Raw genomic sequence first — 25,792 nt, forward strand, 5'->3', positions numbered from 1 at the left:
AGTTCTCTACGAATACATCTTTTTCTCGGTCCTTACATGCTTTTGTGTATTTTTCACTCAAGTTCATTGTGTACCTTTCTTTCATCTAATTTGTGAAGTATTCCTCTTTGAATATTAACATTTGAATTTGTTTAACTGATTTTAAAGTACATGTATATTTTGGTCAATGCGTGGGGAAATGAGGAACTGTGGCCCTGAGTGTTCTAAGCATTCCATACTGCATTTTTATTAAGAGTACAGTTCAGTTAAAAGAGAAATGTGTTTCGTACTTTGTGAAAATTTTATTTACTTATTATGTGTCATGCTCATGATAAATAAAGATGTTATGCATGTGCGCAGGACTGCGTGGCTCCAATGTTTAATTAAAATAATGCTTTTCAAAAAAGTGTGGTCTTTCTTATATTAGAAATGCGTTAAAATTTTTAAAGTTGGTGACTATAGTAGATCATTATATGGACTTTCTGTCATTATTACCTATTTTGTATAATTATTTGTGTGTAATTTTATTTATTATCTATGAGAAGTTAAATGTCAGTCAAAAAAAGCTGTAAAAGTTCATTAGTAAGCAATGTCAGTTTGAAATTTCTATCTTAAAATTATTTGTGTTAGGTCTTTTATGTTAATTACTATGTTAGATCATTATTTGGAACTCTACTCAGTATTTCGTGTAATGTATCATAACTATGTAGGAGTCATTTGTCAGGTATGATAAATTAAATTTCGTTCTCAAAAGGCTGTAAGAGTTCAGTGCTAAATAAATTATTGATTGACAATGGGAAATATGAGTATTTTTCAGTTAAGTTAGAATGAATACGTTAAAAATATTCCAAGTTAACAAATTTTTATATTCCAAATTGGGAAAAAGGCGATAAAGTTTCATTTCCATGGCTGAATATTAATTCCATGTGTATTATAGACTTTAAGTTCTCCTTCACAAAATGTGATTATAATTCAAATTTAAAATAATTCATTACAATGTGGATATTCTTCTCTGTAGTTAAAATATAATTCAATCTTCTGTACCTTGTTAAGAGAGTTAGGCTGTGATAAGTTCAAATAGAGTAGTGTTTATAAAGTTCTGCGGTAAATGGTGGAATCATATTAAAAATCCGAGTGACGTTTTCACATGAAGGAAAAATCAAGGTTCAGTGTATGTTTGGTGATTTAAGTAGGATGTGTGCAAGAAAATACAGGATATTTTCGTAAAATATTTCAAAGAGTTAGCAAAATTTGTGTTAGTAGTATAAATGAATCTTACTGAATGAAAGGGAGTGTTCTGAATATATATGTATAAATATCTGTAGAGTAAAATAAGAAAAAATGAAGTACCATTGGTATGTATCTAAACTTAACTGGGTAGAAATGCTCCATGCATTGGTTTGAGTGGGCTTCATACCATGAAAATTTATTGCTCCTTGTAAGATTTGTTTTAAAGTTAGTAAGTCTTACAATAAAGAAACATGTGTAAGTCTGTATTTATTGTGGGAAAAAGGAATCAGAAATACAGCATGAATATGTTTTATAAGTTAAATATAAGGGTAAATGTGTAAATGGAAAGTGTAAAAATTACATTTGTCAGACATAGTTTGGTGAATCCTTTGAATAAAAGTAAGACGTGTAAAAGGGAATCAACAAAGTTTTGTATAGTTGGCCAAAAAAGTTAATACAGGCATTAATAGTTAGTACAATGCATTAGAAGGAAAAGTTCTGAGTATCTCCAACTTAGTAGTAAAAAAAGTAAGAAATGTAGTATTCCAGTTAAACTATATAGAAAGAGCATTGTGTATATTGGCTTAATATTACAGAAAATATTATCTAGTGAAGTTATATGCATGTAAATTCCAGCTTAAAATTTCAAAGACACAGAAATGTAGCTAAGTTTACTTTTGGAGAAATGGAAATGTAACATCGTATTGTATTTAAAACAAGGGAAAAAAGTTAAGGGTAAAATAAAAGTGTAACAAAAAAAAAAAAAAAAAACATTTGTGTAAACAAAAAAACTCAAAAAAATTAAAATTATGAAACTAAATATTACTTTTGTAAAAAAACTCTCTTAACAAGGTACAACTTTGTAGTAACAACTTTTTTTAAAATAAAAAGCGGAAAGGAAAATTAAATTTGGAAAAATAAATATTTCTTTTGTAAAACCAAAAAAAAAAAAAAAGTTTAAACAAAAAATTAAAATAAATTAAAGTAAAAATACGAAAAGGAATAAATTTTGGGAAAAAAAAAAACTTTTGCAAAATAAAAAAGTGAAAAAGAAAAATTCAATTCGTAAATAAAAATATTACTTTTGTAAAACCAAAAAGAAAGTTAAACAAAAAATTAAAATAAAGTAAAAATACAAAAAGGAAAAATTTTGGGAAAAAAAAAAAAAAAACTTTTGCAAAATAAAAAAGTGAAAAGGAAAAATTCAATTCGTAAAAATAAATATTACTTTTGTAAAACCAAAAAGAAAATTAAATATAAAAAAAAAAATAAACTTTGCAAGATAAAAAGTAAAAAGAAAATTTAAATTCACTTTTGTTGAAGTTAAAAATAAAATTTATGTTTGGGAAAGGGAAAAAAATAAAATAAAAATTAATAAATTAACTAATAACTTAAAAAAAGTAAGAATGAGATGAAAATTGAAAACAATTAAAAATATCTTAATAATAAAAAAAATTAAACCGTGGGAAAATCTTACATTTAAAACAGCAATGAATAAAGTAATGATTAAGAAGCCAAAAGAAATCCTAGCCGTCGTGTAAAAACAAATGTGTGACGCGGTTTTCATGTCAAAGCGCATGCGCAGACTTTCAGCCTTATGTCATCAATGGTGCAAAAACTCAAAGGGACAAAGAGAGTTTCAAATAACAAGTCTGATAAGAGGACACGGTAGCCGAGCGGTAAAGCGCTAGACTCCCATCCCAGAGATAGCGAGTTCGAATCCCAGCGGTGGAGTTACTTTTAAAATTCAGGGAAAATAATATTAATTTCCACAAAAATTCATTAAAGGTAATAAGTAAAATAATGATGTACTAAATAGTTAATAATTAAAAAGTTAAAATTAATGACGTATTAAAAATTAATCAAATAACAAAATAATATTAATCACATGTCAAATAATTAAAAATAATAAATTAAAAGTGATGTCATTCCAAACACGTGGTTAAGAGCTCATTGCCATAAACATAAAAAATAGTGTCGTTGCCACAAAAAATAAAAACTTTGAAAAGATCGTTGCCACAGAATCAAAACGAAAGTTTAATGATGTCATTCCAACACGTGATACAAGATGGCGCTGGTGTCGTCACTTCCGGAGAAATTCAAAATGGCGGAGGCCACGCCCCTTTTCTGTGACGTCACTTCCGCCTACCGAGTACCTCCGGTTACTACTCACGTGTTTCTTTAGAAGTTTGAGTATACAATTTAAATACACTTTGTAGAATACAATTTGAAGAAAAATTTCACCAAAGGTATTTAAAGAAAATTTCTGTAAAAATAATAAAGAAAAAACATAAGTTTTGCAAATATTTATTTTGAAAGCATCTTTTGCTTTAAAAAAAACCTGCTTGAAAATTTTCTGAATTTAAATTACAGTTAACAGCTAAAACGGAAATAAAAGTATCGACTTCATTTCAGACTGATATAACTAGATAAATTTAAGATGAATTATTCATAATCTTAAAAAAGTTATATTTGTGAAATATTTTCATAACGTTACTATTAAATAGCATGTATTTGTTGAAAATTAAGTAACGCTATTAATGTTTATGTTACTAGTTTACCACATAATTATCGAATTGCCGAAACACATTCCAAAGAATGCTAAAATGGTTAACTAACTATGCCTGGTAAGCTATAACTTAAAAAGTATCTACATTGTAATTAAACAAAAATAAACATCACGATTCAATTTCTGAAAAAAATCCTTAAGAGTTATATAAAGCTCTTCTTAAGGCCAAAACAGATTGAAATTTTAGTGCAAGAAAAATATTTCTGTTGAATTCTCGGAATGGGAGAATAATGCAAAATTATTTTTGTTCGTTAAATGAATATACGAAAATACCATAATATAGAATATATCAATCTCTGAAGTATTTAGGACAAATGATGTAGTTTCTGTTATCCTGGCCGTGGGATTCGTTTAAGTTTCTGTTATTTCACGAAAAGTGAATTCTAAGCTTTTTATTATGCGGGAGCAATGCTTTCAAGATTAAGCATGACGATCATCGTATGAACATCATCGAAAACTCTCTTCACATTCTGGGTATCCGTTGCTGTAGTATAATGCCAAAAGCAGTCTCGAGGCTTCGAACATCTCCGATCACAGTAAGTATCGCTGGATCTGCAAGATCTTGGTATAGTCGGTTGCTTCTTTGTTTCGGCCTAATGGAAAAAAAAGAAGATTTTTAAAATTTAACAAAGTATTTTACATTAGTATTTTTTTTTTTTTTAATTCCAGACATTCTGGAACATTTATGAGGAATGTCCGAACTCATCAATGGTTTATTTCATCACCGAGATAGTATGTAATTTTGCTAGAAATGCTTGAGCCTATCAATATTCATGTTCGATTCTTAAGATTTTTCTAAAGGTTAAATGGAAATGTTACTTAGAATTTTCTCTTTATTTATTCTTATGCCCGTTTTACTGCATTCTTATTGTTACATAAAAAAAAAATAGAAAAAGTAATAGATGCAGTATCGATGTCTTTAAAACAAACTAATTGATGATATAAATCAGCAAAATATTCACAAAATCGTGTATTTATCTTCCATATTGTGCTCAATAAATAATAAAAATTATTTCTTTGAAAGTTATGCTCATAGATCTATCACAGAATACCAGATTTTCCAAATACATGTTTCATTATTTCATATTTACATAAATATAGTATGAAGGATTATTCTTAGTAAGAAACTTCAATGACCTAAAAGGATAATGATGTTTTTTAAAATGAAAATGCGCTTATTTCAGTTTCGGTTCAAATATGATCACGGCTGTTTTATAGACCTCATAACATTCAGATTGCTGGGGCCTAGAATTTCAGAGGGACCTGCAAGATATCTTCGCATTAGATAATTTTTCTTACATTTACTGAAAACATACACAATACCTGTCACAAATTATACTGAGACTTTGTGGAAGAAATGAAAATTGAATAATAGTAAGGTTTATCCTAAGTTTTTAACAGTTATTTTTAGTTAAAGCTACTTTCCTGTCCCTTTTAATTTCAGCTTACAAGTTTAGTTCCTGCCAAGGTGCGTTTTTAGAATCTCGGTTAATGCAGATAAAGGAAGAGCAGTACTTAAGTGGAAGTTCCACTGAGTTCGTTAGAGAGCCAGAGATTCTGAGTAGCGCACGTTTGTCTTTTGGCTTCACTCTCTCTAAGCTATTACTACGCTCGGCCGTATTTCAGGCCTTAATAGCTTCGTCGTTTAGTTAGCATTTAAGGGGCTAACTCTTGTAGAATTTTGATAGCTTCGGCTATATCTTTTTAGTTAAGCATTAATTAAGTTTGATTTTCTTAGTACTTTTGATTTCAAGCCCAAGTGGAGGCTTTTCTGTAAGTCTTGAGAAAAGAGCCATCTGTTAATTCTTACTTTGAGCAATAAAGAGTAATTAACCCTTGAGTTTACGTTTCTGTTTCTTGAGCTGAAGCGATTATTTGCTTACCAGTTCTGAAGGTTCCACAAACATAGCTGTAAATCCAAGGTTGGAACCCTATAGACTAAAAAGCATTATGCGACAAGCATAAATAAAAATTAATAAAAATATGTGTAATTTCTAATTGAAACAGTACTTTAAATTCTCGAAGGTAAAACTACTAATCGCCTAAGCCGTGACACTTTGGCTGTAGAACCTGTTGAATATTCGTCCAGTAACAACTGCTGCCTTCCACAAATCTTCCACAAAAGTATCTTATTTTCTTAGGCGTATATATCCTTTGTGTGCTTTGCCGTAATCCATATAACCTAACCTTCTGCCGAAACTGTCATCTTTAGACACTTAACAAAATTATGCTTGTTTATTTTAACCTGAAGCTCTGGAAAATATATCATATAGATGGAATCACTTGTAAGTAAATGTTTTAATACTAATTTATTGAAAATATGGGTTTAATTTAAAAATAACTAATTCACACTCATAACCGTAGTGGAAAATTTTGGTACATATATTAATAAAGTAGGATAATAATGGATCAAAGTCGTGTTTTTACCAGCTAAGGTAGAAAAATGGAATACAAACGATAAAATAAAAGAAGTTTTCGTAATTTATTTTCTGTATAATATAAAAAAAAATGGCGGGTTCTCTTAATAAATCCTCCACAAAAGGTATCTAATTCCATAAACAGAGTTGAGCGTATTTAGTTCTGTATAAAACATCCGAAATTAGTTCCTGTAAATGCATCCCGCTTTAACTATATTTTTTTACGTATTTACTGAAAATATGAATGATATTTAACAAAGGATTATGTAATAATTTATGTTGCTATTACAAGCTGCAGTACATGCAAAAATTAAACAGGATGATTTTCAGATGAAACATAATAATAATTTTCTTATTCGATTATCTGCTTTGCATTATTTCGGAACTCGCTATCCAAAGCGGTGAACCAATGATTGTCATTAACTGTCATTTTTAATTATGATCACGAACTCCTAGGCCATATATTTGAAAAATCAGGCCAGTTACTATCCTAATTACTTAACTGTAATTACATACTGCAATTATAAATACAGCTGCATTGTAATTGAAGTTATAGTCATAACTACATTGTAATTAGAATTACTTTGTAATTGCAATGTTACTGCAATTGAATTGTAATTAAATTTCACAGTTACTAAGTGATTGTAATTAGATTATACAATAACTGTCATGTATCTGGCTGCAGTCAGCCAATCAGTCATGGTAAGAATCCAGCAGACTAGAGTTGTCTGCAAAAGTGTGGTAGGGCGTTTACGCCTGAGTTCGAGTTTCGATTTTAGCCAGCATTGGTTGATTTAATTTGTAAGGTATTGAACACCTGTGTTTCATTGGAGTTATTTTTTTAAATCATATAATAACAACCTCATGTAAATATTTGTACATAAAAGTCGTGCTTCTATATAATAAAGGGTTAAAATTCTAATAATGTATTGTGTCACGTCTCTGCCATCCCGACAAGCATGACAATAATTTTATAATTACAATTACAATGTAATTGCAAATGCATTGTAATTACAATTACATTGTAATTTTAATTGAAAAATCTAATTTATATCTAATTAAAATACATTGCAATTGCAATTACATAGTCAAATTACTATTGCAGTGTCATTGTAACTGTAATTGCAATTAGATTTTGCCCAACAGTACTGAAATACATAAGGTAAAAAAAAAAAAAAAAAAAAAAAAAAAAAAAAAAAAAAAAGGGAATATAGAGTTCAGAAGAAGACAAATTGTTGGTGTTTCTCTGGCTTTTATATCTATTGCTACAAGACAGCAAGTTATTTTTTTAATGTATCGAGAGGCATAATCCGCAGGATCATGTCCGCATACCTAAAAAATTGAAGAACTTCGTTATTACTTCAAAATAATTCCTTAAACTTAAGTTACCTGAGTAGGATGTTAGAGTGTAAGAATAAAATTTTAGCCGCTTCCAGAAGAATAAAAACTTTCTAACTTGTAGCAATAAACTAAACTAAAAACTTGCTATCTCTAAAGACCTGTCTGATCAAAATAAACTTGTCGGACTAGAATAAAAACTCGCTGCTCAAATTATAGCAGAGCGTACCATTCTTCAGAATTCACCAATTTCTACTAAAATGCCTGTGGGAAACTTTATGAGTCTTTTTTTTTTTTTTTTTTTACATAAATAAAGATTAATGTTCATCGTCGGGTGGCTGTTGCAAAGACCGATGAGTAATGTTCGTGCTAAATGCTGGTTCCAAAAATGTCCTCAAGCAAAATTGGACAGTACTTAATGCAAAATGTGTATTGGTCAGCGTCTTTACCACTTTGCGAAAGATTCATTAAATGAATAGGTCTCTCAGAGACCCACCGTCCGGATTTATGCATTTTTTGCGAATTCTGATTTTTCTGGGCTGTCTCCTGAATCTGCATTTTTGAGAATTCTGATTGTTCTGAGCTGTTTTTTGAATCTGCAGTGGTGGGTCAATGACATCATTATCAAAGACTGTTGATGAATCAAATACACCTAGATGTTCAAACTTCGTATCCTCAACGGCGTACCGTATATCAAGGTAACAATTCTCCATTTCACCGCAAAACTGGTGGCAGATAGTGGATATGAAAGTGAATTGGAATATCTTTCGCAATCTGCAACAAATTCCTAATTTTAATACCACTGAGCCCATCTGGGATGTTCTACAGGACAGATTTAAAAGTTTTTTTTCTGTGCTATCATGAAATGAATCAACTGTTTTGCAAGAATGTTGACTGAAAAAAAAAGGGGGCTTTAATGATGAAATAAGACTTGTGCTGGTCATTTTCAAGAATAATAGCTGCAGTTATCACACTTGGCTACAGTCCCTGCTAGACGGGACTTTTTTGAGAAACGAGATTCTGGTAGCATTGGTTTAAGTGGGACTATTCCTAGAAAAAAGAGCCCCGACGGAAGTGAGCTCCCGCCTAGTTACGGAAACTATGTTGCGACTACGCGGGATTTTTTCAAACCTCACCGAAAATGTCTCGGGTAGAGTCAACCAATCAGACGAAAGTTCTGCTTCTAAAGGATCACGGGTAACTTCCAATATGGCAATGGCTGGAACAGCACGATCGTGAACGGTGGAAATAGAAGCCAATTTTATTGACGAAATTCAAAAGAAACCACATTTTAAGAATGTTTACATACTAATTAAATGTATAATCGTTGGCGCTTCAGAGTTGACAGTATTTTATGAAATTTTTATTTTCAATACTTTAGATGACTTGTTTACAAATTATTCGTTGCCAAAAGTTCGCCAAATTCTCACATTTCTGCTGAGCGATCTGATACCGTGTAGAAATGTTAGCTTTACTACTGAATTTATTTTATTAAATCTAAGGTAAACAATTTTGGAAAATCTTTTTATATATGCACGACTTCACTTTTCTACTAGTTATTTTTCAAACTGTTTATTGCATAATAAGCAACATGTAAACAACATCAAAGATGCATAAAAAAGGAAAGCATTGCTTTAGTAATTGATGACAATACTAATTAAATTTGTGTACTATTATTTTAATGTTTTTAACAAAATACTTTTTAGATTATAAATACATAAGAAAGAAACTGTATTTTTATTGTAAATTCTACATATTGATACATTTGAATTGTGAGTAAAATCATTTGTATATACATTCTTTAATGTAAATCTCCTTAGTTATATTAACAGACATACATGAACAACTACAAACCATCGTATATTTATGTATATGTAAATATATGACTTATTAGATGTGTATTTATACGTTTATACGTAGTTGATAGCAGTTGTACTGATTAGTTCTTTGCACATTATACTGCTTATGTAATACACAGTTAAAAAATAACTGATGAACATCGATATTAAAGAGTGTACACTTTTTGTTTTTGGAGTAATACATTATTATATCATATGTATGATTTACATAGAATACACATGACTTATAAGATAATAAGAAATTAATAATAAGAAGAAATTTAACAGCTATGCTTAATTTAACAGCATGTATAATATTTGGTCACTTAAACATACAGTGCACAACTGATTATTGCTTTGGCATGTATCTACTTAAGGAATTTCATAGTACTTTCTCATTAGCCACCCTTACTGATTTCAAAAGGCAGTAAAATTAACGTTTCTTCTCTTTAGCTTTCAGAATCCCCAGTGTCGAGATCAAAGTGATGAATTTAATAGCCACCACCTTTCTGTTATCTTAAATAATAACAAACAAGTTTAAAATGTTTAATAAAATATACATTCCACACAGTTTCATAGGCATTATTTGCTTTACGAATATATATATCAAAATGTTTTTAAATTTACTTTGTATTACGTGTATTAAAGTCTTCATTTTCCATTTAAAATATTATATAAGTTGATTATTATGATGCTGATATTTTCCCGCAGATATTTTTAGTCAATTTTAGTTCTGCTTTCGCAGCTATTGAAACCGAAATTTTAATTACGATTCCTGCAACGATTTACGAAATGGTTTCCAAATTAGTTACTCACGGTGTAGATGGAGTTTGATGCATTTCTTTTTAAAAATAAAGATCAAACAATTGCTTATTTTCCATTTTAATCTCATTCTAACAAGTACATTTTTGAAATTTTACTACTGTTATGTAGTTTCACAGTACAAATACTTGAGTTTATTGGCAGTTTCTCCACTATACACTTCCGCAATATAAATTTTTAAATTTCGTATAAAATCAAATAAAGAAATAATCAAATAAGCGTCTAACTTTGCACTTAAATGGGCTTTAAAAAATTAAAACTTTTGGATTATTTATAAAAATTTATGAATAAGATCATGGGTAATGGCTGTTCTTTAAATATAAATTAAAATCTTACCAAAAAAAGGTCTCTAATGAAGCATCGTGCTTTTTCATATTCATTACTAATGTTTGGATCTGTAAAAAAAAAAAGAAAAAAAGAAAAAAAAGAAAAAAAAAAAATCGAAATATTTTGTGCAGCAAATATAGTTATATAGTTATTTCAATAAATAGAAATATAAGTTTAAGCAAGGAGAAAAGAAAATGAAGAATTATCAAGAGTAAATTAAATCTAATCCAAACAGGGCCGTGCAAAATACTGCTTCTGCTTAGTAAATATTGATTTGCTGTTTACATTAAAATAATAATAATAATAACACTTCAAAAATATAAAGCAGTGTTTTCCTATTTTAACTGAACAGTTGAAATTTTGTTTATTAGTCCAAACGGGCTTTGTCCCTGAAGGACTATTGTTTTCATTTTGCGATTTTGCGTTGGTTCACTATAAATGTCCGTTTCACTTTTCAAACTGTTCCCATCAAATGTTAGAGTCTTGCATTATATTTGAAGAAATTAAATAATGAAAAACCTGCATAAATGTATGTATGTATGTATATTTCTCGCATTGTGATAAGACCGATGAACACTAGTAGTTCGACCCGAATTCTCAGGGAATGGGCTAGCTGCATAAGTGTTTGCGAGGTTTGTCAATACGTAACGTGAATATGAGTCATGTTGCCGAAAGAAATGTTCTACTAAGGCATTCTTAATATTAAGCAGATAGCCTTCTTTATTTTCTCCATGCTTCAAGCATGCATCATTGAATTGAGCCACAGTCAGTTTTACTCTCTTTCTCTCTAGTCTTTTCAAATCTTTTATTTACCCCTTTTCATTGGCGAATGATCCTCTCCCAGTTTCATCACATGATGAATCTTGGAAAACTCATTTTTATCGTTCCGATAAATGGGAATCAATGGATGGTTATGCTTCAACCGATTTATTTAGAAGATTATACCCACTTGCTAATGTCAATTCTGGTGCCGAATTGAGAAAGTTGGCGTTCTGTAGACTCAACTCTTACGTCGTCCACGAACGTTATTGCTCTCCAGATCAGTGGCGTAAATAAGGGTACGCAAGGAATGCAGTCGCATAGGAGCCCGAGCCCATGAACGTCCTGCTGAACTACATTTACATATTTAAACTTAAAACACGTATAAAAATCATGTATTCGAGTAGTTCAGTTTACCAAAAAGTTTTCTTAAAAAGAAAGTGGGGAAAACTTTACCATATGATCTGGCGAATATTTCCAATGGTCAAGACAAGTTTTTGAACTCAGCATTCACGCGGCTTGGCAAATACCCAGCTTTTTGAGAGCTGTCAATTGACGTGGCATGAGATCTTTAAGTTATATTTCTAATTATGACTGGTTAACATATTGAAGCATTTTAAAACATTGAACACATTTATTAATAATTTAAAGCTGCATTTCATTTTAATGATACTTGTAATCGATATAATTTAAAGTATATTTAGTTTATATTATAGCCACTTAATAATCATGAACATTTGCAGTTTTACAGTGGTCAATAACAGATGTTTCAAGCCTTGCATATTACGTACTCCAAAATATTTTTTTTAATTGTTAAATTTAAAAAATTCTAAATTTCTCTAATTAGAGATCAGCATAAAAGTCTAAATTTGTATTTTCTCTAACTTAATTACCGAAAAGGTCAGGTCAAAAAGGAATAAACCTCATATAAGTTAGGCAGTTTAATAATAAATATTATAAACATATATTTTTTGACAAACTATTAATATATAATTGACAATATTATGAAGTTACAGAACCCATAAATAATAACTAAAAATCTATTTATATTAAAAGTAAACAATCATCAAGAATATATTGAAAAATAAAGAATGGCACGTTTGTTACGTTCTTTCTCTCCATAAATCTCTTTTGTATTGAGATTTTTACTGTTTTTGGCTGGTTGAATTGGTCGCAAAGGTTGCAAGGGCTGTCTGCCTTAAGAGGGTGATGCTTTCTGCATTACATAAGAAGAAAATCGCGAACGCCTCATGCAGCCAGATAGTTCTTTAGGGTTTGAAATCGTCCACACAAAGAAAACTGAATTACTAGATAGTAACTGCGTGGAGGAACCACGCGAAGAATATATATTGTTTATACTGAAGATGATTTTTTTTAACCTCTTTCAGCAGTGCAATAGTTTAAACTGATATTTCAATTTTTTTTTATATTCATCTAATTCCTGTTCTGTGTATTAATTTTGTGTACTTTTGAGAATTTAACATGAATACATTGCACGAAGTTTTGCACATTAAGTTGCACTAAAACGAGGAACTATCACCTGGAGGAAACAAGAAGCTACTTTTACTCCAAGATTCTCTGCGTGGAGAATTGCTACGCGGAACAGCTGTTCCTAGATAGTCTCACCTGAGTCCCATGTGGTCTAGTGGCTATCAGGGATAAATAGAAGGGCTAGGTCATTCCTTTGTTCGACTCCTCGCCGACGCGACCCTCATGGAGGGGGTTAAGTGGAAGTAATCTGACGTGTCTGTGTTGCACCTGCTCTGATTTCGCGCGCTTAAAACTGTAGTTTCTTTCAGTTACGAGACGATTTTCTAGAGGTCGCATATCCCAAATTAATTTTAATCATACATATTTGTTTTCTAATAATGCAAATATTTAATAATCTGTGTTTGTCAATTTTCCTTTTAAATTCTATATTTAAAGTATCCTTTATGTAATATGGCTTCTTGTGCTGTAGCAACGTACCGTAACACTTATAGAAATACGAAAGGAAGAGATATTGTATTTCATGCTTTCCCAAAGGACAATTTGCTTTTGTCGAAAGAATACATACATAAATGTCGACGACAGGATTCTATTAATGTGAAAAACGTAAGAATTTGCGGCGAACATTTTCCGTGCAGTCATTATGAAGATGACATGAGAAATCGCTTGCTTGGATTGCCGCAAAAGAAACTGTTGAAATGCAATACTGTGCCGAAAGTAAATTTATCGTGTGCAGTAAACGAAATAACACCAAGAAATCGGAGACATTTGAAAAGAAAGCTAATGCAGAGTGCTTTTGAGAGACTACACGAATTAAGCCCAAAGAAAATTCATTTTGAGGCCGAGAACGAAATTGAAGCTGACAATAATAAATCAAATGTGAATGATTTTGAAATAAAATTCACAAGTGACAATGCCCTAAGTGGCAATATCCCTGAATGACCTAAATGGAAAGATAAACAAGAATGTATTGATAATTTGAAGAACAAAATAATATCCTTAGAAAATTGTAAAAAATATTGAAAAATAGAGAAAAGAAAAATTTTATAGAATATTTGCTCAGCGACAAAGAAGGTGGACGACAGCTAGAAAGAAATTTGTACAGGAAATTCAGAAATTAAAATCCCAAACAGCGAAATTTAGGAAAATACAACACAGATCGGAGAATTTGGAAAAACGTCTAAATCTTCTCTTTTAAGTCCTGAGTGGCTATGATTTCTGCTTTTCACCCAGGCGGCCCGGGTTCGATTCCCGGCATGTAATGTTAGCACTGTAGACTTCCAGCGATCCGAGTTCAAATCTCGGTGGAACCTGTATTTTTTCTTTTCGAATTCAAAATAATGGATGTCCAAATTAGCCATTCGCACTCCGAAATAAAATTAACTACAAAAATCCCTTCTAGTCTCGAAAAAAATAAAATATATTCAGAGCGTCATCTTCCCCTCTTCCATAACTGGCTGTGAACTTGACTGATGATATACATATTTTTTATACATTTGACTATATTTACAAAACTTGTTGCAAACACCAACCATACATACCAGAGAAAATTTATTTTTATTAATTTTGTTATTTCGTGCCCAAGCGCTTTATGTTCATTGTAATGTATGATACAGCAGATGGTCAACTAACTTTATTTCTGACGATGGCATATACTCGAAAAATAATGTACAGTAGGCGCAAAAGTCAATGACATTTATTAATGCACAGATATATTATTAGTAATATTCTCACACATATAAAGGGTTGTCAAAAAACTCTTCCCCCATATAACAGCTCCTAGTGGCCTTTCCGTTCAACCGATCAAAATGAAATTTCAGATATTGTTATTTGAAGGTATGTGCTAGAGATTGTGATGATTTAAAACAATAGAGCTCTCACGGTTACCATTACAGTAAAAACATTTCGACGTTTTTGAATGGCAACACGCACTTTTTCTTGCTCAAACTGATCATTGCATTGAAAAACCATGAACGACATTGGAACGATAAACTTATCACTAACGTTGCTGGCTTAAAGCATTCGCAAAAAGAGCACCGTAAAGGATCAATGACAAGATGCGACAGGAGAGGGGGGGAAAGGAATTTTACTACTATTGCAAGTTTTCAACGTGCTCACCTTCGCAGAGGATAACGTACTACATGCGGGAAAGTGTTGACAACAATGGCGAATGTAACATCACAGAAAGAATCTGTATAACTTCACGTTTTATATCATCTTTCGGTTCTAAGAAATCTTGTGGATTTGTGTGTAAACCTTAGATTTCAGATAAATCCAAACCAGAGATCCATCGAAGGGCGGTCGGGAGTTCGCGATGACCACGATGCTCTGTGTAATGGAGATGACACTATTTTGAAACTTAACGTACTTTGAAAAGTTGTTATTCCAATAACAGTTTTCCCCCCTGTTTGGGATTGTAATTGTTCCTTTACAATACTCTTCTTTGCAAATGTTTTAAGCCGCCGGCAATTTTCACAGTACGTGCATCGTTCCAACGTCATTTATAGTTTTTCACGCACTGATCAATTTGCGATCTCTTCGCTGCAATTAAGAACTCTATTTTTTAAATCATCACAGTCTTGAGTGCATACTTTTAAATAACTATATCTGAAATTTCATTTCAATTGGTTGAGTGGATAGGCATCTAAAAGTTCATGTATCGGGGAAGTTGTTTTATGACCATCCTATATATAATTAATAATATATAACTTATAATTGAGTAGTCTGTGGCCGGGGAAATGGTGCCAGGTAAAAAATACTGCACCGCTCTTTACAAGGTCTTTTATTCACGATGATTATACATCAAAACTCACGGAGCTGTACACTTGGCAGTGAGTTCCTGAAAAGCTTCACCGAACTCAGCAAAGAAATTACAGAGAGGGTACTAAATGCAAAAGCATGCGTAAAAGGAGATATTCGTTACAGTTCAGTTAGTTTTCATTTATATCTACAGCGTTCACATCTGGTATTGGCTTGCATTCAAGCTTCGTAATAATAATAATAATAATAATAAAATAATTTAAATAAATAAAAAGGAACAAAATTCTATTATACTTACCGGTAGGTGAATAGTTCAGATATTCTGGGAAATAGTCACCTAGCCTTACACCTTTTTCTATTTTCTCTCGAAGTATATCCTGTTTGTTCAGAAACAGAATGAAACCTGATTCCTTTAGAAACCTTCACAGAAAAATACGACAGGAATCCTTAAAACAACGCTCAAAATAAAGAACACTGAAGGTATAGCAAACTCATCTGTTAATTTATCAATGTGGATTTCGGATTATTTGTATCTTCCTTCGTGTACTGTTAAAATGTAGAACTAATAATGTTATGAAACATAAATATTTTATGAATTCCACAAAATATTCATTTCTTTTTATCTGAATTCCCAATTTGATTTTTTAGTAAAACTTCGGGGATTGTAATTGTCTCTGAAGAAAAATCATCGATGAAAGATCATCGATCTTTTGCGAATCTGGAGGTATGTAGAATATTTCCATGGTACTAGATGATAAGTATTTTAAAGGATCTGCTTTTTTTTTAGTTGTACTATAAATTTTGGTTCAAATAAAACTTCCTTTATTGTTCATTATATTGTCTATAATTTAATTATTCATTGCCTAGCTTACATTGCGCAAGTATCCTGATGAGCTTGATACTTGTGTAGCCTAAACTAGGCCATTAAATTAAAACTAATGGGAAGTTCAATTTCAAGTTATAGACATTTTTGATTAATTTTAAAATTAAATGTGAATTCAGTTGGGAAACTGTAATTTTTGTCTTAAAAGTTGGACGTTTTGAAGAAAGTTTTACACTACTTCAGTTACTGAAGTAGCTTTTATATCGTTTTGTAACTTCAATGTTACATTGTTATGTCATTATAAAACTTTTAATGTTTTTCTAAATATTACGTTCAAAAATAATATTGCATGAAGTAGCTGAATGTTAATTAGGCTGCGACAATTAGATGTTTGTAGCGAAGGAACATTGTACTTAAGTGCGTAGAAGCTGCAAAATCTAAAGAAGTATTTTAGCTCCAAGCAATGTTCGATTCTTGACAGGCTGTCGACTCATTAAAAGGGCCTTGTTTTCTGTCATTGGGAAAGTTACTGAACGTGTTTAAAGTGATAGTAAAGCCAGGCGTGAGTTTTAATGAAAAAGGCTTGAAACTGCATTTTACTAAAGAGCCAAAAAAATCATTTAATCTGTTTTGGGTTCTGAAACTTCGGAGTGGGATAACGATAGCGACTGCATCAATTATAGGCATCAATATATTTGCTATAAATATATTGTTAAAAGAATGGTAAATTAGGTTGTGCTAATTAGAACTTACTCACAGCATACTCTGCGGAAAAAGAAAAAAAAAAAAAAACTTGCGAAGTTAGAAACTTTGCAAACTTAAATTTCAAGTTGAAGGAAAGTACCTAAGTTTATTTTGAGAAACGAAGAAATTTTAAAATTGTAAAAAACATGCAAAATTATAAAATTATCGAAATAACGGGTTCATTGATTACTCCTCAAAGATCTTGTAGATCTCTTGAATCCCTAGTATCGAAGGAGTTGTTTTAGTTTACGATGTAGTAAATAAATTAGAGAACTGAGAAAGAAATAGGCAGAAGCATGACGAATTCAAAAAGATTTATATAACAGGCTTACATTTGACTACATGTGGCTCATGCAAGTTTATAATTTAAGTGTGTAAAATTACTCGTAAAAGTCATTAACAGATATATAACATACATGTTGATTATTCTTTTGGAAGGCCTGCTTAGGCAATTTTTGGGTCACTTTTTACTTCCTTGTACGAAGTAAAAAGGAAGTATTGTAATCGCGAAAAGTTTCAGGCAGCATATTTCAACGAAAATATCCATTTTGACCGCTATCGAATGCAATATAACGATGTTTTTGCGTCAAATCTGTACGTAAGGACAGAATAAAATACTCTTTTCCTTCAAAAAAAAAAAAATTATAAAACTGCTTTAAAATTAATTCTGAAGAGAATTTTTCGTGGCATCTGTACGAACGTATGTACGTACGTGCGTACGTTTGTGCGTACGTACGTATCTCGCATAACTCAAAAACGAGTAGCCTCAGAACGTTGAAATTTTGTATATAGGACTGCTATAAAATGTAGATGTGCACCTCGTATTTTGGTTGCAATCGGCCGCACCAAACGTATATAAATATATTTATATATATATCCACTCTATTACCCGGCTCAGTGATCTCAGTTTCTTTACTCTTATATGTTTGTAAATTGTACATTTTTTGTTTTAAAAATGATTGAATTATGTTGTTTTTATCTTCCGGTTAAGGATTTTATGCCTTTAGTAAATCTGTGTGCAATATTTTTAGAATTATCAGCAATTTTAAAGTTGTTTAATTGCCGCTAAGCCTTTTTTAATGGCGACCATTGATGTTTGCATTTGAAACAGGAGACTAGTGGATTTGTTGCCAATCTAGAGAAAGTTAGCTTCGCAACAACAAAGATAACGCATTCATTTATTATTGCCAATTAAATCATGCTTAATTCTTTCTGGAATTTTTTCGAGGAGATAAGCGTTTGAGATTTACTTCGTAATTTTTAATATAGATATTTTGAGTTTTTAAGTATTTTTGCCTTCTCGCGAAGTGAGAACTGAATTAATTAAATGAGAAATACTCAATCGTCTGTGAAAAACTGTTTCTGTTTTGTTTTGTTTGCTTAATTTCTTTTATACATAGTTCTAGCTTTATTATAGTATTTGAATAGAACATGTGGCAACGATTAGATAATTCTTTAAATGATATACATTTTGTGCATTCTGAGTTATAATATGAATGAAATATAGTACTGTTAAGTAAACCTAGCGCCAGAGTGTCGCTATGGTAAACAAAGTGAATTTTAAAGAATGCATTTATTCTATTGTGGTTTATGCGCTGTCGGCGAAGTAGGTTTAATTCAATCTAATAAGTTTAAATAAAATGCAAGAAAAATGCGTATAATTTAATATTCCGTACAAGGAAGTCATGTGGTGTACACATCAGATTTTTTTATTTAATTTATATGAGGTGTGATTCGAAATTATTGCAAAAGATTATTTTACTAAAAAGTGCGCCTTTCCTTTTATTTTTTTAATCAGATGAGAAACAGAATATTATCCTAATCATTATTAAGTGCTAGAATAGAATAAGGACTTAACCTGCTTTTCCAAACATCCAAGAAAAGAGATAGAGATTCCTGAAGTCTGTTCGTTTGGTTATCTTCTCGGAGAGTAAGATCAAAACCAGAAGAAGCAACAAGAAATAAAATGGCGGTGATACCGTCAAACACTTGAATCCATTTTCGTCGTTCACCTCTCTGTCCTCCGACATCAAACATCCTTAGTAAAATTTAAAGGAACATTAGACACCAAAAAGTACTGATAGCACATAAGTAAAGTAATCGTTAATAAATTTAATTGCATTCGACTAATTTATTACATGCATCAAAAATCTGAAGAAGATCTTAAATTAAATGTGGATAATTTTTTGTTTTTTATAGATATATATATAAACTTTAAAGTCATAAAATTCTGTAAATTCTAACGAACGTATCTTAATTTATTTATAGAGTAATAGTGATTAACTTTTGCACCTACTTTTGCTGTATTCTGCAAATATTTTTGCTAAACCTTCTGAATGCTATAGAATGGCTGCTCATTTTGAAGCAACTATCTTCAAGGTAGTTAAGACATGGAAAATCCCCTGCGGGTGCAGAAAAAAGTCGTTCGCGGTGCAGAAAAAAGTCAGTGTTGTTCTTTCCAGTGCACAAGATGCAGAGATGTATTTCATACAACTCTCTTGAAATAATTTACGGAAGATTCTTCATTCGTTTGATTCAAGGAAATCCAGATATGAGTTGCAGTTGCAGAGCTTTGGAACCACTTTGACATTTGCATTAAAATTCTTTATTGGACTAAGATTTGACATCTAATAAACCTCAACTAGATCTGAATGATTTTCTGGAGAGATAAGACTAACATAGTCAAATATTATCGATCTGGTCATCTGTTACCTCAGATCTCATTTCGCCGTAGTATGATTGTCGAATGTTTCCGAATATCTGTCATGCAGCTCATAATATAGATAGTGGATATTTAAAGCTTCATTTAGGGAAAGTGAATTTTGTAACATTCACAAATAAGGAAGCGCGTCAGAGAATTAAATTTTTGAAGTTGAATTAATAAGTTACAAATTTTTATGGTTTACGCAAGAAATGCTTTCATACAAAACATTGTGATTTGATATAAAATCCGAAACTATTCAAATTATTTGCTTGAAAACAAAGTTATCAGCTTAGTACAAACTGAATTTGGCATATTGTTTGCACTTCAAATTTTTCTTTTAAGAAATTATTCAGTAGAGTAAAATTTTCACTAAAGCACGGCATGATGAAAGAGGAGTTGAGAAATTCGTGAGGATTTTAACAACTGTAAAAATTCCTATATTAGTGTCAAAAATTCTGCCTTAGCCGAGTAGCACTATGCTCTGAAGTTTCGAGTTTCACCCTTTGTAAACAAAAAAATGTCGCACGAAGGCGAGCTCTACTGCCACCGTTTTACGGTTCTCATTACACTGGTCTGTCTTTGGCTCTTAGTTCCGTGCCGAGAATTTTATGGTGACCAATCGAGAATTTTGTGGTGACCATTTGTGGTAGATTTCATACTGCCTTCTACTAGCAAACAGTGGATTTCACCGAATTTTCAGTTTGAATGGTAGAACTTTTCTAGTGTTTGGAGGGTATTTCTATTGTTTCTATTGTTTGGAGGAACAGAAGTATTTTACAAGGGCAGAAAAAATACTTTTCTTCTCATTATAAATGCTTCACTTATGGTTCGGGGGCAACTTCAGCAGAAGAAATCTCTAGCGCTAGCCAAGCTGGACCGTATGAAATCAAATTTCACAAGTGCCGATCCGATCATGAATCTGAGAAAATTCGGAAAAGCTGTTCAAAGGATTTTCACTTTTGGCAATAAATGTTGATAATTTGAATGTGCTTTAAAGCTTTGAAGTAGACTGTAATAACTTTTTAAAGGGTACCCTCCAAACAATAGAAAAGTTCTACCATTCAAACTGCAAATTCGGTGAAATCCACACAAATGGTCACCACAAAATTCTCGATTGGTCACCATAAAATTCTCGACGAGGAACTAAGAACCAAAGACAGACCGTGAAAACCGTAAAACGTGGTCGTAAATGAGAACCGTAAAACGATGGCAATAGAGCTCGACCTATGTGCGACATTTTTTTGTTTACAAAGGGTGAACCTCGAAACATCAGAGCACAGTGCTACTCGGCTAAGGCAGAATTTTCGACAATAATCTAGGAAGTTTTACAGTTGTTAAAATCTTCAGGAATTCCTCATCTCCTCTTTCACCATGCCGTGCTGCAGTGAAAATTTTACTCTACTGAATACTTTCTTAAAATAAAAATTTGAAGTGCAAACAACATGCCAAATTCAGTTTGTACTAAGCAGATGACTTTGTTTTCAAGCAAATAATTTGAATAGTTTCGGATTTTATATCAAATAGCAATGTTTTGTATGAAAACATTTCTTGCGTGAACCATAAAAATTTGTAACTTATTAATTCAACTTCAAAAATTTAATTCTCTGACGCACTTCTTTATTCCTGAATGTTACAAAATTCACTTTCTCTAAATGAAGCTTTAAATATCCACAGCTATCTATTATGAGCTGCATCACAGACATTCGGAAGCATTCTTTGTATAAGGTTGAAATTGCTGCCTTTTGCATGTTTACAGTTTCATTTACTAAGATGAAATCACTTACAGTAGAACTCCAATTATCCGAATGAGTTGGGACCGTACCCCATTCGGATAATCAAAAATTTGGATAATTGGATTTTTTTCCCAAAGAAAGGTCTATATACACTTTAATTAATTACTGCATGTTGAAAATGGGAGGAAAAAACTATTTTTTTCTCCCATTTTCAAGAAAAAGAGTTAATTAAAATGAAAAGGCAACAATTTTGCGTACATGTTATATAGTGCACTAAAGAGTACTTGTAAGTGCTGAGAGTCATTGCTTGCTGAACATCTCGGTCAAAGTAAGCTGTTTGCCTGTCTTCATTCGTTTTCGCGCAGACAAGACGCGCATCCGCTTGACAATGAGAAGTTGCATGTGGTCACACTCAAACTGCCGCTCCATCCACTTCAACGCAGTTTCAATGCCAGTTCACGAGCTGATGGTCCCGTGTTTGCTTCAACTTCGAAATTAAGGTCATCTTCTTCCTCGACACTTTCTTCTCACACTTTCAATAAGTTAGTCATCATTTATAATTTGAAACCCAGCGTCTGACGAATCACACACCATCCATTCTGCTGTATCCTCAGCACTAACTTCTAAACATGCAGGAATTTTCAAAAGAATGTTTCTTAATTCCTTAAGTGACACGTAATCCTCATCTTCTTCTACCTCTTCCCTTTCCTTTTCTTGAGCTTCTTTTTCCTTTGTCTCCTTTTCCTTCTCTTCTTCAGTTGATTCTGAAAAATTCTGAAAGCGATTCGGATAATCAGCGATTCGGAAAGTCGGAGCTCGGATAACTGGAGTTGTACTGTACTATGATGGAGGGCGTTATCCAATTCACTCAGTAAGAGCCTCCGACGTACGTAGTTAATGTGAAAGTGAAAATCACAGTGTGGTAAATGAACTTGCTGTTCCACATTTACAGTAATCGTTGTACACGGTGTCACATATGCATGCAATGGAGGATCCTTCTGCATAACAGCATTTCTGCACATGATCAGGTGTATCTTCCAGCACTACGTGGTTGATTCTTTAGAACATTTATCGCTGAAATTTTATCCAAAACAGCGTTTAACAGAATAATTAATTTACAAATCCGATCCTAATAATTTGTATTTGCAAATGAGAAAGACAGCGTAATGTCGCTTGTACACGTACGCAGTGTCAGTTCTCCTCAATTGCACACTCAAAAAAGCGTAGTTTGTAGAATATCGAAAAAGTTAGCACGACAAATTATGAATGCTTAGTAATGTAAATAACTTGTTATTTTAACTTCTCCCTTTCCTCCCTTTCCTATATACCCAGAAAAATTAATAAATTTCTGTTTGATTCGTCATAAATGCCTCCCAGTAATAAATTTACCCTTTATCTTAATACGGATCACCTTTGAATGACACATAATATAGCTCTGAAGTCAACAATTTAAATAATTCAAAGTTTTGTAGCATCTGAATTACCGCTGCACCAGAACTTGAGAACATAATGTTTCAATTATGTTACACCATCTACATAACTACGATGTAAGGATCCTAAGTTTTACTAACGTTTATTTTATTTTAAAACTTTACTATCTTTCTTATTTTCCACTTCCGGCCAGAATTAAATGCGTTAACTTGTTTATGCAAATTGTACTTGCTAACGCCCAAGTATTTAAGTTATGGCTTTTTGCCAAGAGTTAGAAAGAGAGAGAGGAAGCGAGCCGCCTTGCCACTGCATTCTTACGAGTTTTCAATCAGTTGCTGCTTGCCTTTAAGGCCGAAGTTTAGTCCTCTTGATATTTGAAAACGCATTGTAGTTTCAGAAGTTTGCGTACTACCTACGTAACTTTTTAAAAAGGCCAGTCTTAGTGTTAGGCATTTGTATACTAATTCAAAGTTAGCTTTTAGTTTGAGTTTTAGTTAGTAGTTTTGTATTTTTTACGTTTAGACCACAAGTGGTTGGTCTCTGTATCCCGAAGTACGGGAGCACCTGTAAAGTACTAGAGAATAAATAGTTCGGTATACCCTTCCTGCTTGTGTCGTCTATTCCACACATACTGGAACATAGCTTTAGTAAGTTCTCTGTTCCTATTCAGGATACGTTATGTTTCCCAGGCACGTCAAAAGACATACAAGTCCTGACAACATTTCTGAAAATTACATTTCGGCATAGTTAAAATTAAATCCAATAGTCTGTCTAGATTTTGCAGGTGAGCAACCACCCTCACATTTCTGCAAAATTGCACAGTTGCATTCACTTCCTGTGCACGCGTCGCTGCAGAGATGCAAAGCATTTAAAACTCCATGCATGTACATACCCCAAATAATACTCCATGCATGTTCTGGGAAGTTATCATTTCTTGATGCGCTAGTATAATATCTTTCCATGCAAATATAAATTCGTTACTTTACATTTTGTTTATAAATTGGATTTTTTAAAAATCTATTCATTTTTAAGTCATGATTCGATTCTTATGGAACAACGTAAGGAATATGTACAAATGTAGTTTGCAACGGAAAAAGCAAAATGTATTTATGTATCATCTAAGAAATTGAATAAGCGTTTTAAGGTCTGATTTTCTTAAGCTGGTCCTCATGTTAATTCTGTGAGAGAAACTAAACTACTATCTTTTATGAAAAAAAATTTTGGAAATTTTATAGTATGTTTTAAAATAATTTCTTTATTTCTGTTTCAGTTTCTCCTATTCTTACCAAAAGATTCAAGAATAAAGAAAAATTGCTGATTCTCTATTTTAAATTACTGCCTCATTTCTCAACTCGAGAGAAAAGCTTTTCTTTTCTATCACAAAAATAATTAAATTTTATTTCTCTTTAAATTTGCTACTATTAAACTCAAAGAAGAAACATTAGAAGAAAATATTTTGTTTTCCCACATAAAACAATATTCCAGTATATCGTAAAGCAAATCAATGTCCATTGTAGCGACTTACTTTCCTAAGTACACTTAAAATTATTTATTTATTCTCGAGATAACAGCATTTAATAAAATAAACATCTTATTATACACGAAGCGTTTATTTCAATTCAGAAATTATTTTGTTAGTATTTTTAAAATGATGTAAATTACAGCAGCGGATCTTTTTGTGGCTCTTGAGATTTTTTAATTCAATTACGGGCTCCAGATTTCATTGAATTGTGACCACTAGGGTCATAGATAATAGATTGAAGCATATGATGATTTGTATAATGAACAAGGAAAATTTTATGACCATGAAATATAAAAATTGCTTTTATAATAAGTCTGAAACTTTATATTGAAATTTCTTGAGAATAAATAGTAATGGATTAAGAGTTGCGTAATTCTTGGCATTTATGTGTATATATATACAGGGTGATTCTAAATTGTTTCGACAAATTAAGAGGAGTGATAGTATTCATCCGGATGAGCAATAATTACCATAGAACATAGGGTCTCATTCCAGTATGAGAGGCAGAAAAGAGGAATATTAGAATTCCTACCTGAACTTACAACAGTGTTGGGAGAGCGAATGAAGGAAACCAAAAGTTGCGCAATCAGTTTTTGAAAAACTCACAGAGAGTGCACAAAAGGGATAAAACCGAAAGCTTGGCGTTCGAGCGTTAATTCGAGCTCAGACTTTGATGGCAAACACTAAAAGGCACATCTTTAGTTCGCAAGGTCTCAACCTCGCAAACGATTGCAACGAGTTAATTATCTAAATCAAGGGCTAAATATTATCAACTAGCTCCAACTCAAGATAGTTTTGATACTATTCCCCATGGTAGCAGTTATTTTGCCCATCGCCATCTTCTATCCTGTCCTCCTGGACTTTGTGTGCTGAGCTCATTCTACTTGAAGTGCCCTTCTATAGACACGAAGTTCTGACAGCCGGAACACAGCATGAACTTTTCATTCTAAACTCGGCATACAGCGGAAGGTGGAGTTAGGTGATAATATTCAGCCCTTGATTAGATAATTAACTTGTTGTAATTGTTTGCGAGGCTGAGACCTTGCCAACCAAAGATGTGCATTTGAGTGTTTGCCATCAAAGTCTGAGCTCAAATTAACACTCGAACGCCAAGTTTTCGGTTTTATCCGTTTTGTTCACTCTCTGTGAGTTTTTCACTAAACTGATTGCGTAACTTTTGGTCTCCTTCATTTGCTCTCCAAACACTGTTGTATGTTCAGGTTGGAATTCTAATATTCTTCTTTTCTGCCTCTGAGAGTGGAATGCGACCCTATGTTCAATAGTAATTATTGCTCGTCTGGATGAGTA

At 32.0% G+C, this 25,792-nt stretch overlaps 1 protein-coding gene across 1 annotated transcript in view; it reads right to left on the reverse strand.

Annotated features, from left to right (window-relative positions):
- Window positions 1–3,500: 3,500 nt before the first annotated feature.
- The window catches only part of LOC118184836 (guanine nucleotide-binding protein G(s) subunit alpha-like), an 85,576-nt gene continuing 63,284 nt past the window's right edge, over window positions 3,501–25,792 (reverse strand). The window contains exons 9-12 of the mRNA XM_035354567.2: window positions 18,953–19,132; window positions 15,826–15,947; window positions 10,530–10,588; window positions 3,501–4,371 (exon numbers count right to left, since the gene is read on the reverse strand). Coding sequence (XP_035210458.1) covers window positions 4,174–4,371; window positions 10,530–10,588; window positions 15,826–15,947; window positions 18,953–19,132 — 559 coding nt within the window. The 3' untranslated portion in view covers window positions 3,501–4,173. The remainder of the gene's footprint in view (window positions 4,372–10,529; window positions 10,589–15,825; window positions 15,948–18,952; window positions 19,133–25,792) is intronic.

Source organism: Stegodyphus dumicola, chromosome 3 (genome assembly GCF_044657685.1).
Source record: "Stegodyphus dumicola isolate Sdum_Otavi_A_Nest chromosome 3, ASM4465768v1".
Classification (NCBI taxonomy): domain Eukaryota; kingdom Metazoa; phylum Arthropoda; class Arachnida; order Araneae; family Eresidae; genus Stegodyphus; species Stegodyphus dumicola.